This window comes from Delphinus delphis, chromosome 2 (assembly GCF_949987515.2).
Source record: "Delphinus delphis chromosome 2, mDelDel1.2, whole genome shotgun sequence".
Lineage (NCBI taxonomy): Eukaryota > Metazoa > Chordata > Mammalia > Artiodactyla > Delphinidae > Delphinus > Delphinus delphis.
The window spans coordinates 145,955,689-145,973,614 of NC_082684.1; the positions used below are offsets into that span (position 1 = coordinate 145,955,689).

At 35.8% G+C, this 17,926-nt stretch overlaps 1 protein-coding gene across 1 annotated transcript in view; it reads left to right on the forward strand.

The window, feature by feature from the left end:
- Nucleotides 1–17,926, forward strand: part of MNS1 (meiosis specific nuclear structural 1) — a 54,174-nt gene that overhangs the window by 27,393 nt on the left and 8,855 nt on the right. The window contains exons 4-7 of the mRNA XM_060005920.1: nt 825–927; nt 3,589–3,818; nt 4,754–4,970; nt 5,072–5,179. Of these exons, the coding sequence (XP_059861903.1) occupies nt 825–927; nt 3,589–3,818; nt 4,754–4,970; nt 5,072–5,179 (658 nt within the window). The remainder of the gene's footprint in view (nt 1–824; nt 928–3,588; nt 3,819–4,753; nt 4,971–5,071; nt 5,180–17,926) is intronic.

Sequence of the window (17,926 nt, forward strand, 5' to 3'; positions counted from 1 at the left end):
GTTTCTTTGTAGGTAGGGGGTACTTGTAAGTTGAGTTTATAGGTAGGTGAGTGCCTCTTTGTTCCAGTAAGAATTAACATGTACATCTTGGTGACATCTCAGGGCCCTTCCAACTCAGAATTCTCATATTCTGTCATATTCAGAATTATGACTGGCACAGTAAAATAAAAATTTTTGTATGGCATATTGTTTTCAGTAAATTTAGGAGAGTGATAGATTAAAAAGTAATTCAGAGATTATCTGACGCCAATCCCCATTTTTTTTAACAGATAAGTAAACAAGCCCAGAGAAGTGACCTAAACTTCCCATGTTACTCCCTCTTCATCATCATCAAAAAATAGTTACCATATGTAGTAGAGTGTCTGCTGTTATACACATTAACTTAGTTAATTGCCAAAACTACACCTTTTACAGATAGCAAAACCAAGGTACAAAATTTAAGTAACTTGTATAGGTTTAAACCTCTCCACTATAGTTATTCTTTTAGCCTAATAGTACTGGTAACTGGACAGAAATTTTAACCTATATTGATATAGCACCTTTTCTGAGCCAGGCACTGGCAGAAAGATTTTTAGTGATGATTATTGAAAATAAAAGGGTTGTTTTGTCTAGAAAAATTAATTACAATGTCTCTTTTCACATGCATTCTGATTTTTCTTGGGATGAATGGAGAAAGGGGTATTTTTTCAAAATATTTTAAAAATAATGTAAATATCTTTTATGCATTTAGAAAAAAATTCATTTAAATTGCAGATACATATTATTTTTAAAATGGTAAGAGATACATGGTCCTCGAATTTAAATTTCTGTCTTTTTTAAAACAGTATTGAGCTCAGAGAATTGGAGAAGAAATTAAAAGCAGCTTACATGAGTAAAGAAAGAGCAGCTCAGATTGCTGAAAAGGATGCCATCAAATATGAGCAAATGGTAATCATGTTTCTGGTCATTATGTTTTCCATATTTTTAGCTTCATTTAGAAAACCAAAAATAGACCAATTTTTGGAAAATTGTTACATTCTATACAGAATTTACACTGTTAGATTTCTCAAATACTTTTATACTTTGCAGATCCTTAAGGTGTAAGAAATTATGGATATTGAGCTTTGTGTAATTTAATAGTAGAACCTTTCAGAGACACAAGGAATTAGGTTGACGCTTAGAATGAACAGCTATATTCAGTAACTCCCAGCATTCTTGATGGTCTCTAACTGATTATTCTCTGACAAACCAATACAAGTTGTTAGCATAATCAGTGTATTTTAGAATGTTACTAAATTTTTAATTTTTAAAATGTTTTAAAAAATAAACTATAAGCAGGAAACTTTTCTGTTTCATAAATATCAATCTTTTCTTCTCATGTTTTCCTCTATTTTTATCCTCTTTTCTTACTCGTGACCTACTGTGCATTACTGGTAATAGTTACTCTTGGGCAAAGGAGTTTCAGACACATGCAGCAGTAGTGTTGCACAGTATAATATAAAATAGGGTTTATTAACACTTAAAAGCAGGGTGTACGTCATCACTTGAGCACTCGTTGTCACTCATAAAGGCTAGACATAGATGAAAAGGTCTGATTGCAATGTTACACAGTCTTTTAAGTTCCCTTCTCTCATTTCTCTATTACTTTGTAGAGCATTTTGATAGCAGAGTTCCCCCTCTCCTAGATCCCTTTCAAAGATGTTATACGGCTATTAAAGAGAAAGAGGTAAAGGGAAATAGTTTGGCTTTTAAAGTTGGCCAGAATATATTATATGTTAAAAGGAAAAAAAGCAAGTTGCAAAAAAATTTGGAGAATAATACATTTCACAGTACATTTTTTAAAACTTGTACATGTGTGTATGTGTATATCAGCATCTGTGTGTGCATGTATATCAACACACATGTTCACACACACATAGAATTAGAGGGGTGATATCAAAATACTTGACCAGTGCAGTGTTATACAGGCTTCAAATAAGAACAGATGCTGGCCATAGTGAAATGTGTGTGTGCATGTGTGTTAGTATAGAAGTCGTCTGGTGGGTTGTACAGCATGCTGTTAACATGATAACCTTTGGTGTGACAGGTGGTAGGAGAGGGTAAGGAGACTTCACTTCATGAGCCATACTCTACCCTTTAAAAAATAAAGTAGAACATAAACAATGTACTATTTGACCAGTAGATTGCAGTTTAATTATTTTGATAATTGAGATTATTCGAGGCAGTTGTAGATATTTATTCTGGTTGTTGAAAGAATTGCTGTTATTTTCTAAATAAAATTGATCCACAAAAATTAAAGTCAAATACTCCTAGGACTTGACTAGGTGTCAGGATATTTAGGTGCTAGTTTTGGCTCTCTCTCTCAGCCTAAATTTTCTTATCTGTGAAATGAGAACATTGTACTTCTATAAGTGTGTGATAATTTGTACATACATGTTTTTGTCTTGTCATATTTTTTCTATAGAGCCTAGTACAACATGTGCTAAGAAAAGAGAAGGAAAGAAAGAATTTTGGTCAAGTCATATTAACAGTGTATATGTTAAAGGCATCAATTAGATCAGGAATGGCATTAGCATTCATATTTTAATCTGTTTCTTCTTTTATGTTTGATGCTGCTAGCCATTCTAGCATTTGGGATGTGATCCTAATGGTAAAGGATGACTTTTTTTTTTTTTTTTGAGGTACGCGGGCCTCTCACTGTTGTGGCCTCTCCCGTTGTGGAGCACAGGCTCTGGACGCGCAGGCTCAGCAGCCATGGCTCACGGGCCCAGCCACTCAGCGGCATGTGGGAGCTTCCCGGACTGGGGCACGAACACGTGTCCCCTGCATCGGCAGGCGGACTCTCAACCACTGCACCACCAGGGAAGCCCAAGGATGATTTTTTTAAAGTGCCCTAATATATTTACTTTAAAACATTTTGTTAAATGATTTCAAAATGCTCAAAACAAGTAAGGAGGTTAACCCATTCAAGAAGCAGGGTTGTGTCTAACTCAGAAGGAATGGTCTTGAATGAGTGAATTAAAACCTAAGAAAACAGGCACAGTGACATATGTGACCCTTTTATTAAATTAAAGTGATTACCAGGGGCCTTTAATAAATGAGAAAGAGGAGACTTCAAAGGCCAGTAGCAGGAAAGAAAATTTAGGCTGAGAGAAACTTAAGAGCTGCTCAGAGCTATTTAATAGCAGACCTGTATAAAAAAGATAGTACCGTCCTTACTCTAAATAGCAGCCAATACCCAGTGGAGCTAAAATTTGTGAAAATTGCCTACATCAACTTTTAAATAGATGAAAAAGATGACTACTGCTCTGGCAGTTAACATAGTTGTTAACAAAGCACTTCTAATTTTACTTACTGTTTTTCAAATGTGGAGTTTATTCTCCTTATTGCCCTGAGAGAGCTACTTGAAGGAATAGGAAAGCCTCTTTAGGGTTTGACTCATCATTCAAACCCTTCAGGTGACAGTGACTTACCTTTGCTTTTTACCTACACAGTTACATAATATTTTATATAACAGGCTTTATAGTATTCAATTCCATCTGCTAAAAGTATTCTATCCTACTGTGCTCAGATTTGAAAGTGGAAAGATGAATTTTGTTTTAATAACAGAAACGTGATGCTGAAATTGCCAAAACTATGATGGAAGAACACGAGAGATTAATAAAGGAAGAGAATGCTGTGGAGGAAAAACGAAACAAAGTAAAAGCACAGTACAGTCGTGACTTAGAGAAACAACTTGAAGAACAAGGAAAGAAGAAGCAGGAAGCTTATGAGCAACTGCTGAAAGAGAAACTCATGATTGATGAAATTGTTAGGAAAATCTATGAAGAAGATCAATTGTAAGTTTATCCCAACTTTCTTACATGCCTAAACATTTACATTAGATTTATCTCAGGCTTGTCATGAAGAGGAAATCACCTAAACAGTGCCCAGTACATGGTAAGTCCCAGTAAATGTTATCACATAAACTGAGACCAAGTCTTCTCTTTTTTTATAAATTTCTTTCTTTCTTTCTTCATGGCTGCGTCGGGTCTTTGTTGCTGTGTGCCAGCTTCCTCTAGTTGCGGCGAGCCGGGGCTACTCTTTGTTGTGGTGCGCAGGATTCTCATTGCAGTGGCTTCTCTTGTGGCGGAGCACAGGTTCTAGGTGTGCGGGCTTTAGTAGTTGTGGCTCGCGGGCTCTAGAGCGCAGGCTCAGTAGTTGTGGCACATGGGTCTAGTTGCTCCGCGACATGTGCGATCTTCCTGGACCAGGGCTCGAACACGTGTCCCCCACATTGGCAGGCGGACTCCCAACCACTGTACCACCAGGGAAGCCCCCAAGTCTTACTTATCTTTGTTAGCATGATAATTAATTGTCTGATAGTTAAGAAATACTTATTGACAATGGCTAAATTTTGATTTTCTTAAGTAAGCCCATATCAAGAGAATTTGTTTTCTGTTCAGTTTCCCTGGTAGACAGCTAAAGTGTAGAGTGCTGTGAAACATATATAAACAGGTGGTGGCCTTTCTGAAGTGAGATGCATAAAACATCATAATAGGTTAGAGAAGAGGCATAGTAGTAGTTGACTCAGAGAAAATTCATATCTGTTATTATATTTAGTGGCACATAGTAAACACTCAAAATGTTTGTTGCATGAAAGAATGAAAAAATTGTAAATAGGGAAGCCATTTTTCTCCACATCATTATCAACTGAAGGAAATGATACTTACATTTTTTGATATTTTATTATTATTTCTGTTACTATACAACTGCATTCACTATTGCTTTTTAGGGAAAGACAACAAAAGTTAGAAAAAATGAATACAATTCGAAGGTATATAGAAGACTTTAAGAAAGAGCAGGCTCTCTGGAGAAAAAAGAAACATGAGGAAATGGAAGAAGAAAACAGAAAAATCATAGAGTTTGCCAAGATGCAGCAACAAAGAGAAGAAGATCGGATGGCAAAAGTTCAAGAAGGTGAAGAAAAAAGGCTACAGCTTCAGAATATGGTATTAAAATAACCATTTCTTTAACACTGGAGAAATTCTGAAATATTTGTCATAGAATTTGATTCCTTTACATGTTTGTGTGTTTTTTTAAAATTTAATAGCTGACTCAGAGATTGGAAGAAATGCTGCGACAACGTGAAGATTTAGAACAAGTGCAACAGGAATTATACCAGGAAGAACAAGCAGAAATACATAGGAAGAAACTAAAAGTAAGTTTTGGAAATTGAAGGAATGATTAACATAGAGAAGCAGTAGAAGCAGTAGATTTTGAGATGAAGCAGTAGAAAGATAATAGATTTAAACCTAACCATATTGATAATTACCTTATATGTAAATAGTATAAACACTACAGTTAAAAGAGATTTTTAGGATGGGTAAAAATGCTAGACCCAGGCAGCAGTTCACAAAGTGCATCAAAAGCATGATGCAACTATATTATCTACAAAGGAACATAATTTAAATATGAAGACACATATGGTTTAAAAGCAAAAGGATGGAGAAAGATATACCATACCAACACCAACCAAGAGCATGTTAGAGTAGAAATCATGATGAATAGGCTAAATTCATGTAGAGGATGTAATAGCCCTAAAGGTGTGTGAACCTAAGTAAAACTTCAAAATACATGCAGCAAAACTGGAAAAACTGAAAGGAGAAATAAATCCATAATTATTTATATTTGAATGTTTAAATACTTCTCATTACTATATAAAATAAGTAGTCAGAAAACCATGGAATATAGTGTTGAACAATAATATCAACAAATCAAGATTTGTCAGTTTTCTAAATGGGTGTTTTTTGTTCACTTATTGTAGAATTTTAAGAGTTCTTTATGTATTCTAGTTACTAGTCCTTTGTCAGGTGTGTGTTTTACAAATATTTTCACTCAGTCTATAGCTTGTCTTTTCATCCTCTTAACAAAGTCGTTTTCCAAGTAAATGTTTTCAATTTCTGTGAAGTCCAATTTATCAGTTTCTGTTTTTATGGATCATACCTTGGTATCAATTCTAGGAAGTCTTTGCCTACATCCTGAAGAATTTCTCCTTTTTTTCCCTAAAAGGTTTCATTTTCAGTTAATTTTTGTTTATAAGGTATGAGAGTTAGGTCAGGTTTCATTTTTGCTTCTCTGTGTCCAGTTGTTCCACACTATTTGTTGAAAAGGTTTTCTCTCTTACATTGAGTTGCTTTTGTACCTTTGTTTAAAACACAGTTGAGCATATTTGTGTGTATATTCCTGGGATCTCTATTTTGTCTGTTGATCTATGTGTCTATCCCTTCAGCAGTACCACAGTTTTTTTTGTTGTTGTTGTTTTTGCGGTACGCGGGCCTCTCACTGTTGTGGCCTCTCCCGTTGCAGAGCACAGGCTCCGGACATGCAGGATAATCTTGTCTGTATCTACAAATAGTCATTGGGGAATTTGATAGGAATTATATTAAGTCTGAATATCAATTTGGGGAAAATTGACATATTCATTATATTGAGTCTTCCAGTCCATGAACACAGAATGACTCTCCACTTACAGTTGCCCCTTGAACAACACGGGTTTGAATTGTGTGAGTCCACTTATCTTCAGATATTTTTCAGTAGTAAATACTACTATTTACACAGTCCATGGTTGGTTGATTCCACAGATATAGAGCAACTGTGGATATAAAGAGCTGACTAAATTTTGTGGATTAACCCCTGTGTTGTTCAAGAGTCAAGTCTATTTAGATGATCTTTGAATTTTTTCATCAATGTTTTATAGTTTTCAGCTTACAAATCCTGTACGTTTTGTTAGATTTACATCTAAGTATTTCAGTTTTTTGAGTGATTGTAAATGGAATTTAAGTTTTAGTATCATTGTCCACATACTCATTGCTAGTGAATTGACTTTTTTAATGTTTATCTTGCGTCTCATGACCTTGCTGAATTCACTTAGTAGCTGTAGGAGTTGGTTTGTTTGTTTTTCCATACATAGTCATGTCCTCTGCAAACAGGGACAGTTTTATTTCTTGCTTTCTTATCTATATACCTTTTATTTACTTTTTTTGCCTTATTGTACTGGCTAAAACTCAGCACTGGCTAGCACTATGTTGAATAAAAGTGATGAGAGTAGACATCACCTTTCTTTGTTATCTATCAGGGGAAAAGCATTCTGTTAATTGTAGTTTTTTTTTGTAGATGCTCTTTATAAAGTTGAGGACTTTTTCTCCTATCACTGTTTTTCTGAAGATTTTTGTCATGAAGGGTGTTGAATTTTTTCAAATGCTTTTTCTACATCTATTGATATGACCATGTACTTTTTCTTCTTTAGCCTGGTTGATTGCATTGATTGATTTTGGGGGGTTACTGAACAACCTTGCATCACTGGAATAAATCTCACTTGGTCATGGTGTATACCTCTTATAATATATGACTGGATTTTAGTTTCCTAATAATGTGTTAAGGATTTTTGCATCCATATTCATGAGGAATATTGGTTTTTAGTTTTCATTTTTTATACTGGTGTCAGGGTAATACTGTCTTCATAAAATGAATGGAGAAGTATTTCCTTCTATTTTCTAGAAGAGATTGTTTAGAATTGGTGTTAATTCTTTAAACATTTGGTAGAATTTTCCAGTGAAACTATCTAGGCTAGGAGTTTTATTTTTTGAGAGTTTTAAAATATTAATTCAATATTTTATTGTATATTTATTTATTTTAAAGTTTTTATTTTATATTGGAGTATAGTTGATTTATAATATTGTGTTACTTTTAGGTGTACAGCAAAGTGATTCAGTTATACATATATCCATTCTTTTCCTGATTCTTTTACCATATAGGTTATTATAGAATATTGAGAGTTCCCTGTGCTATACAGTAGGTCCTTGTTGATTATCTATTTTATATATAGTGGTGTGTGTATGTTAATCCCAAACGCCTAATTTATAACTCCCCCCCACCTTTCCCCTTTGGTAACCATAGATTTGTTTTCGAAGGCTGTGAGTCTCTGTTTTGTAAGTAAGTTCATTTCTATTGTTTTTTAGATTCCACATATAAGTGATATCATATGATATTTATCTTTCTCTCTCTGACTTCATTTAGTATGATAATATCTAGGTCCATCCATGTTGCTGGAAATGGCATTATTTCATTCTTTTTTATGGCTGAGTAATATTCCATTGTATATACGTACCACATCTTCTTTATCCATTCCTCTGTTGATGGACATTTAGGTTGCTTCCATGTTTTGGCTACTGTAAATAGTGCTGCAGTGAACACTGGGCTGCATGTATCTTTTCGAATTATGATTTTCTCTGGATATATGCCCAGGAGTGGGATTGCTGAGTCAAATGGTAGCTCTATTTTTCGTTTTTTAGAGAACCTCCATACCATTCTCCGTAGTGGTTGTACCAATTTACATTCCCACCAACAGTGTAGGAGGGTTCCCTTTTTTCCACACCCACTCTGGCATTTATTGTTGTAGACTTTTTGATGATGGCCCTTCTGACCGATGTGGTGTGATATCTCATTGTAGTTTTAGTGATGTTGAGCATGTTTTTGTGTGCTTTTTGGCCATCTGTATGTCTTCTTTGGAGAAATGTCTCTTTAGATCTTCTGCCCATTTTTTGATTGGGTTGTTTGTTTTTTTGATATTGAACTGTATGAGCTGTTTGTATACTTTAGAGAGTAAGCCCTTGTCAGTTGCATTATTTCCAAATATTTTCTCCCATTCTGTGGGTTGTCTTTTCATTTTGTTTATGGCTTCCTTTGCTGTTCAAAAGCTTTTAAGTTTCATTAGGTCTCATTTGTTTATTTTTGTTTTTATTTCCATTACTCTTAGAGGTGGATCAAAAAAGATATTGCTACAATTTATGTCAAAGAGTGTTCTGCCTATGTTTTCCTTTTAAGAGTTTTCTAGTATCTGGTCTTACATTTAGGTCTTTAATCCATTTTGAGTTTATTTTTGTGTATGGTATTAGAGAATGTTCTAATTTCATTCTTTTACTTGTAGCTGTCCAGTTTTCCCACCACCACTTATTGAAGAGACTGTCTTTTCTCCATTGTATATTCTTGCCTCCTTTGTCATAGATTAATTGACCATAGGTGCATGGGTTTATTTCTGGGCTTTCTATCCTATTCCATTGATCTATATTTCTGTTTTTGTGCAAGTACCATACTGTTTTTTGTTTGTTTGTTTTTTTTGGCTGCATTAGGTCTTCATTGCTGCACGTGAGCTTTCTCTAGTTGCGGCAAGCAGGGGCTACTCTTTGTTGTGGTGAGCGGGCTTCTCACTGCGGTGGCTTCTCTAGTTGTGGAGCATGGGCTCTAGGCACGTGGGCTTCAGTAGTTGTGGCACGTGGGCTCAGTAGTTGTGGCACACGGGCTCTAGAGCGCAGGCTAGCAGTTGTGGCGCATGGGCTTAGTTGCTCACGGCATGTGGGATCTTCCCAGACCAGGGCTCGAATCTGTGTCCCCTGCATTGGCAGGCAGATTCTTAACCAGTGCGCCACCAGGGAAGCCCTACCATACTGTGTTCATGACTGAGGCTTTATAGTATAATCTGAAGTCAGGGAGCATGATTCCTCCAGCTCTGTTTTTCTTTCTCAGGATTGCTTTGGCTATTTGGGGTCTTTTGTGTTTCTATACGAATTGTGAAATTTTTTGTTCTATGAAAAATGCCATTGGTAATTTGACAGGGATTGCATTGAATCTGTAGGTTGCCTTTTGTAGTATAATCATTTTAACAATATCGATTCTTCCAATCCAAGAGCATGGTATATCTGTCTATCTGTTTGTGTCATCTTTGATTTCTTTTATCAGTACTTTATACTCTTCAGGGTAAGGGTCTTTTGCCTCCTTAGGTGGGTTTATTCTCAGGTAATTTATTCTTTTTGATGCAATGGTAAATGGAATAGTTTTCTTAGTTTCTCTATCTGATCTTTCATTGTTATTGTGTAGAAATGTAAGAGATTTCTGTGTATTAACCTTGTATCCTGCAACTTTACCGAATCCATTGTTGAGCTCTAGTAGTTTTCTGGTAGCATCTTTAGGATTTTCTATGTATAGTAGCATGTCATCTGCAAACAGTGACAGTTTTACTTCATCTTTTCCTTCTGTTTCTTTTTCTTCTCTGATTGCATGTTAGGACTTCCAAAAATATGTTGAATTATAGTGATGAGAGTGTACATCCTTGTCTTGTTCCTGATCTTAGAGAAAATGCTTTCAGCTTTTCACCATTGAGAAGGATGTTTGCTGTGGGTTTGTCATATATGGCCTTTATTATGTGGAGGTATGTTCCCTCTATTCCCACTTTCTGAAGAGTTTTTATCATGAAAGGGTGTTGAATATTTTCAAAAGCTTTTTCTGTAACTATTGAGATGGGCATATGGTTTTTATTCTTCAATTTGTTAATGTGGTGTATCACACTGATTGATTTGCTTGCAGATATCGAAAAATCCTTGCATCTCTGGGATAAATCCCACTGGATCATGGTGTATGATCCTTTTAATGTATTGTTGGATTTAGCTTGCTAGTATTCTGTTGAGGATGTTTGCATCTGTGTTCATCAGAGATATTGGACTGTAATTTTCTTTTTTGTGGTATCTTTGTCTGGTTTTGGTATCAGGGTGATGGTGGCCTCATAGAATGAGTTTGGGAGTGTTTCCTTCCTCTGCAATTTTTGGAAGAGTTTCAGAAGGATAGGTGTTATCTCTTCTCTAAATGTTTGCTGGAATTCAGCTGTGTTTGCTAGAGTTCTGGTCCTGGGCTTTTTTTTGTTGGAAGATTTTTAATCACAGTTTCAATTTCAGTACTTGTGATAGGTCTGTTCGTATTGGGTTGGCCAAAAGGTTCGTTTGGGTTTTTCCATGAAATGTTACAGGAAAACCTGAATGAACTTTTTGGCCAACTCAATATTTTCTATTTCTTCCTGGTTCAGTCTTGGAAAGTTGTACCTTTCTAAGAATTTGTCCGTTTTTTCTAGGTTATCCATTTTATTGGTGTATAGTTGCTTGTAGTAGTCTCTTATGATCCTTTGTATTTCTGTGGTGTCCATTGTAACTTTTCCGTTTCCATTTCTAATTTTATTGATTTGAGCCCTCTCCCTTTTTTTCTTGATGAGTCTGGCTAAAGGTTTATCAATTTCGTTTATCTTTTCAAAGAACCAGCTTTTAGTTTCATTGACCTTTTCTATTGTTTCCTTCATCCCTGTTTCATTTATTTCTGTTCTGATGTTTATGATTTCTTTCCTTCTACTAACTTTGGGTGTTGTCTGTTTTTCTTTCTCTAGTTGCTTTAGGTGTAATGGTAAGTGGTTTATTTGGGATTTTTCTTGTTTCCTGAGTTAAGATTGTGTTGCTGTAAACTTCCCTCTTAAAACTGCTTTTGCTGCATCCCATAGGTTTTGGATCATTGAGGTTTCATTTTCATTTGTTTCTAGGTATGTTTTGATTTACTCTTTGATTTCTTCAGTGATCCATCAGTTGTTCAGTAATACATAGTTTAGCCTCCATATGTTTGTGTTTTTTACAGTTTTTTTCTTGTAGTTGATTTTTTTTAATTTATAAATTTTAAAATTTATTTTTGGCTGCATTGGGTCTTCGTTGCTAAGCACGGGCTTTCTGTAGTTGTGGCAAGCACTGGTTACTATTCGATGTGGTACACAGGCTTCTCATTGTGGTGGCTTCTCTTTGTTGTGGAGCATGGGCTCTAGGCGTGCGGGCTTCAGTAGTTGTGGCATGCGGGCTCAGTATTTGTGGCACACGGGCTTAGTTGCTCCATGGCATGTGGGATCTTCCCAGACCAGGGCTCTAACCCGTGTCCCCTGCATTGTCAGGTGGATTCTTAACCATTGCGCCACCAGGGAAGTCCTTGTAGTTGATTTCTAATCTTATAGCACTGTGGTCAGAAAAGATGCTTGATATGATTTCAATTTACTTAAATTGACTGAGGCTTCCTTTGTGGCTTAGCTTGTGATCTATCCTGGAGAATGTTCCGTGTACACTTGTCCCTCCTCCCAACGCCAGACCCTCAGGCTGGGGAGCCTGACGTGGGGCTCAGAACTCTCACTCCTGTGGGAGAACCTCTGCGATATAATTATTTTCCAGTTTGCATGTCACCCACCTCGCAGGTATGGGATTTGATTATATCGTGAAAGCACTCTTCGTACCGTCTAGTTGTGGCTTCTTCTTTGTCTTTGGATGTAGAACATCTTGTATGGTAGGTTCCAGTCTTTTTTGTCGATGGTTGTTCAGCAGTTAGTTGTAATTTTGGTATTTTAATGAGAGGAGGTGAGCTCAAGTCCTACTACCCCACCATCTTGTCTCATCCCCTCAATATTCTTATTAGTTACTGAATAGAGTTATTCAAATTATCTTATTTCATATTTGGTGAGTTTTGGTGACTTGTGTTTTTCAAAGAAGTGATCCATTTTGTCTAAATTGTCAAACTTAGGTGTGTAGAATAGTTTGTACTATTATCCTTTTAATGTCTGCAGAGTCTCTAGTGTTTCATTTCTGGTATTGATAGTTTGTTTCTTCCTTTTTTTGGTCACTCTTACATTAGGATTTAATTTTATCTGATTTTTCTTTAAATTTCAGCTTTCTTGAGGTATAATTGCCACATAAAATTGTAAGATATTTAAAGTGTACACTGTGGTGATTTGATAAACATTTACATTGTAAAAAGATTCCCCCATCTAGTTAATTACACATCTGTCACTTAACAGATTTGTTTTTTTATGTGTGAGAATATTTTAAGTTCTACTCTCTTTGGAAATTTCATTTATACAAGAAAGTGTTATCAACTATAGTCACCATGTTTTACACTAGATCCTCAGACCTTATTTGTTTTAGATCCAGAAATTTGTACCGTTTTACCAATCTCTTCCTATTTCCCCCGCCTGCCAGCCTCTGGCAACCACTTTTCAACTTTCTCTTTCAATGAGTTTGACATTTTTTTTTCTTTTTTGATTCCACACGTGTTACCATGCAATATATGTCTTTCTTTGTCCAGCTCATTTCACTTAGCATAAAGCCCTCAGGGCCCATCCATGTTGTCAAAAATAGCAGGATTTCATTCTTTTTTATGGCTGAATAATATTCCATTTTATATAGATGTACCACATTTTTTTATCCATTCATATGTTGATGGACAATTAGGTTGTTTCCATATTTTTGCTATTGTGAGTAATACTGCAATGAACATGGGAGTACATATACCTTGTTAAGATCCTGTTTTCATTTCCTTTGGATATATACCTGGAAGTGGGATTGCTGGATCACATGATAGTTCTATCTTTAATTTTTTGTGGAACCTCTATACTGACTACCAATTTACATTTCCACCCACAGTGATAAGGGTTCCCTTTTTACCACATACGCACCCAACTCTTATTATCTCTCAGGTTTTTTTTGATGATAGCCATTCTAACAGGTATCTCATTGTGATCTTGATTTGCATTTCCCTGATGTTTAGTGATGTTGAGTACCTTTTCATGTACCTGTTGGCCATTTGTATATCTTCTTTGGAAAAAAAATCTGTTCAGATACTCTGCCCATTTTTTAATTGGGTTTTTCTGTTCTTTTCTGTTAAATTTTATGTCATCTTTATGTATTTTGGACATTAACTCCTATCAGATACAGGATTTGCAAATGTTGTCTCCCATTCCATAGGTTGCCTTTTCATTTTGTTGATGATTTTCTTCGCTGTGCAGAAGCTTTTTAGTTTGATGTAATCCCACTTGTCTATTTTGCTTTTGGTGTCAAATAACAAAAAAAATATTGCCAAGACTGATATAGAGGAACTTAACCCCCCTGTGTTTCCTTCTAGGAGATTCATGGTTTCAATTTCATTGATATTTTAAAGAGAGCCAGCCTTTTGCCTAATTGATATTGTCTATTGGTTTTCTATTTTCAATTCCACTGATTTCTGCTCTTCATTTACTTCCTTCTGCTTCCTTTTTATGGGTTCCTGAGGTGTAGTAGCTTAGATTATTATTAATTTTAAAATTCTTTTTCAGACTCTTTTTCCTTATAGGTTATTACAGGATATTGAGAATAGTTCCCTGTGCTATACAGTAGGTCCTTGTTGGTTAAGATGTAGTTTTTTGTTTGGTTTTGTTTTTAGCTTAGATTATTGATTTGAGACATTTCCTACATGCATGCCCTTAATGCTATAAATGCATTTTACAAAATGGATGCATTTGGTGCTATAAATTTCTCTCAAAACTGTTTCAGTTTCATCTTACAAGTTTTGATGTCTTGTTTTCATTTGCATTAACTCTGATGTATTTATTTTCTTGAGACTTCCTCTTTAACCAGTGGATTACTTAAAAGTGTGTTACTTAGTGCCCAAATGTCCAGAAATTTTTGTGTTTTTTTAAAATTATTGATTTCTAGTTTGATTCCATTGTGATCAGAGAACACACTCAATATGATTTTATTTGCTTTAAATTCTGTGAACATTTAAAAAGAATATGTATTCTGCTATTTTGGGTGAAATGTTCTATAAATGTCAATTAGATCCTACTGATTGATAGTTTTGTTGAGTTCTTCTATATCCTTGCTGATTTTCTATTTAGTTGTTGTATCAGTTGTGGAGAGAGGATTGCTGATGACTCTAACCATATATTTGTGGATTTGTGTGTTTCTCCTTAAAGTGTTTTTTTTTAATTAAGGTAAAATTCATGTAACATAAAATTGACTACTTTAACTATTTTAAAGCAGCATTTAGTACATTCACAATATTGTGCAACCATTATCTCTGTCTAGTTCCAAAACATTTTCATTACCCCAAAAGGATACCTGCATTAAGCAGTCACTGCCCTTTCTGTGCTCTTCTAGACCCTGGCAACTACTAATCTGCTTTCTGTCTTTATGAATTTGGCTATTCTGGGTGTATCATATAAGTGGGATCATACAATACGTGATCTTTTGTGTTGGGATTTCTTTTCCCCTTAGAATAATATTTTGGAGGTTTATCCATTTTGTAGCAGGTATCAGTATTTCATTCCTTTTTTTGGCCGAGTAATAGTCCATTGCATGGATATGTAACATTTTGTTATCCATTCGACAGTTTATGGATATTTGGTTTGTTTACACCTTTTTTTTTTTGACTGTCGTGAATGTTACTGCTATGAACATTTGTGTACAAGTTTTTGTTTGAATATCTTTTTCAAATTCTTTTGGGTAAATACCTAGCAGTGGTATTGCTGAGTCATAAGGTAATTCTGTGTTTACTTTTTTGAGGAAGTGCCCAACTGTTTTTCCACAAAGGCTGCACCATTGTACATTACTACTACCAGTGCAGGAGGGTTCCAATTTCTGCACATCCTTGCCAACACTTGTTATATTCTATCATGCTATAACACAAAAAAACTGAAACTAAAAAATTTCTAGACGAAGACATAAGAGAAGGTTGTTATAAACTTGAGAATGGCAAAAATTTTTTAGAAGGATAAAAAAGTCATGAGGCATAAAAAAAATTTATAAACTGGCTACATTGAAATTAATTTCCGGACTTCCCTGGTGGTGCAGTGGTTAAGAATCCGCCTGCCAAGGCAGGGGACACAGGCTCGATCCCTGGTCCGGGAAGATCCCACATGCCATGGAGCAGCTAAGCCTGTGTGCCACAACTACTGAGCCTGCGTGCCTACAGCCCGTGAGCCACGACTACTGAAGCCTGCATGCCTAGAGCCCATGCTCTGCAACAAGAGAAGCCACCGCAATGAGAAGCATGCACACCACTAAGAAGAGTAGCCCCGCTTGCCGCAACTAGAGAAAGCCCACGTGCAGCAATGAAGACCAAACGCAGCCAAAAAATAAATAAATTTTTTTAAAAAATTAATAATTTCTTAACATTGTTAAGAAAATGAAAATGCAAGCCACAGTTTGGGAGAAAATATTCCCTATATGTATATCTTACAAATAACCTTTATCCAGAATATATAAAGAACACTCATAACTTGATAAAAAATATAAAAAACCCATTTAAAAAAATTAATTTATTTTTGGCTGCATTGGGTCTTTGTTGCTGTGCGCGGGCTTTCTTTCTAGTTGCGGCGAGCAGGGGCCACTCTTCACTGCAGTGTGTGGGCCTCTCACTGCGGTGGCTTCTCTTGTTGCAGAGCACAGGCTCCAGGTGCATGGGCTTCAGTAGTTGTGGCTCACGAGCTCCAGAGCGCAGGCTCAGCAGTTGTGGTGCACGGGCTCAGCTGCTCTGCGGCATATGGGATCTTCCTGGACCAGAGCTGGAACCCATGTCCCCTGCATCGGCAGGTGGATTCCCAACCACTGCACCACCAGGGAAGCCCCCCAGTTTTTTTAAATGAGCCAAAAGTTTGAACACTTTGTTTGTTTGTTCTGGCCACACTGCATGGCTTGCAGGATCTTAGTTCCTTGACCAGGGATTGAACCCATGCCCTAAGCAGTGACAGTGTGGAGTCCCATCCACTGGACCACCAGGGAATTCCCAAAAGTTTGAACAGTTTGTAAAACTAGATATATGAATAGCCAAGTACACAATATATTATAGCTATTAGTACTATTATTTGTAATATTATCAGCAATATAAAAATGGAACATTATTTTAGATACTGTTTCATTAATGAGGAGGAAATAGATACCATGTAAAATATCAATACTTATTTCATGTAAATAATTAACTGCATGTAAGAATATAAAATGTGTCCAGTTTTTTAAAAAAAGTATCTTAATGTAATCCACTTATAGATACCTAATGTCAAATAACCCCAAAAGCATTAAGAATAAAATGATGGAGGAAGGCATAACAGGCATATATGACCAAATGGGAAGCAGGTAGGCAGGGTTATCACTAGGTAAGTGGAACATCAAATGAATCCCAGATACCACAGATAAAAGGTATAATCACCAAGGGAGGTATAACAGAATGAACATTTAATCTTCCATGTAACGTTGTACTGAAGTACGTAACTTTAAAAGCTGTTAGATCGCCAAAGAAAATTTACTGGAATAATACAAGGGGAAAGGGTGTTTAAACATCACTAGAAATTAATAACAAATATTTTAAACTACTAACTGAAAATTTAAAAACTTTCTTTTCAATTATTATTGGTTGAAGAGGATATTTGCAAAAAATTCAGAGGATAAGATTATGAGCTATCAAAATCTATCAGGCAATTAATTATTAAATGAGAAATATTAGAAAAAACTGTGTAGGCACCCAACTCAGTAACTGAGAAAACAATATAAATTCAAGTATGAGGCAAGAATATGGAAGGAAATAATAAAGATACAAGTAGAAATAAACCCAAAATCAGGAGAACACATTAGCATTTATTAATCCAGTTGCTTAATATTGGGAGGAAAAAGATTTTACTCTGGAAAAACGTAATAAAAAAGAAAAAAGGTGAAAACAAAATTTGAAGGAATAAAGGGTCTATAAAGAGAGTAGATTAGAAAAATACTGAAAAGTTGTTCAATTATCTACTAATAAAATGAAAATCTCAATGGCATAATTTTCTGCATTAAAAATACAGTGATTTCAAAAAATGTAGGAAAACTAGACAAAATAAGATTATTAAGGATATTTCCTCTATCACAAGACTTTTGTGCCCTGCCTCACATCTTCTCAGTCTCACCTCTGATTTCAGTGACAGCTTTGGGGAACAGTTGTGAGGGCTCAGACGGACTCTGTGCTGACGGCTTCTTAAAGTGCAGGGGTGTGTGTGGGGGCAGGGAGGTAACATCCTTTGGGGCATCCCTCAACCAACAGTGGACAGAAATTGAGGGATAAATTCTTCTCTGCCTGGCGGCCTTTGGGAAGGTCCTAAAAGGTGCTCCATGCATTCCTCACAAGGTCCTGGCAGGATTAAGCCTCAGTTGTCTGAGGCGGTAACCAGCTCAGTGATGTACCCTTGTGTTGGCTTTTCTTCTTTCCTTGTTTTACTCTGTCCCTCACCACTGAGATTCCCTCCCCAGTAAAATATCTATATATAAGTCCTTGTTTAAGG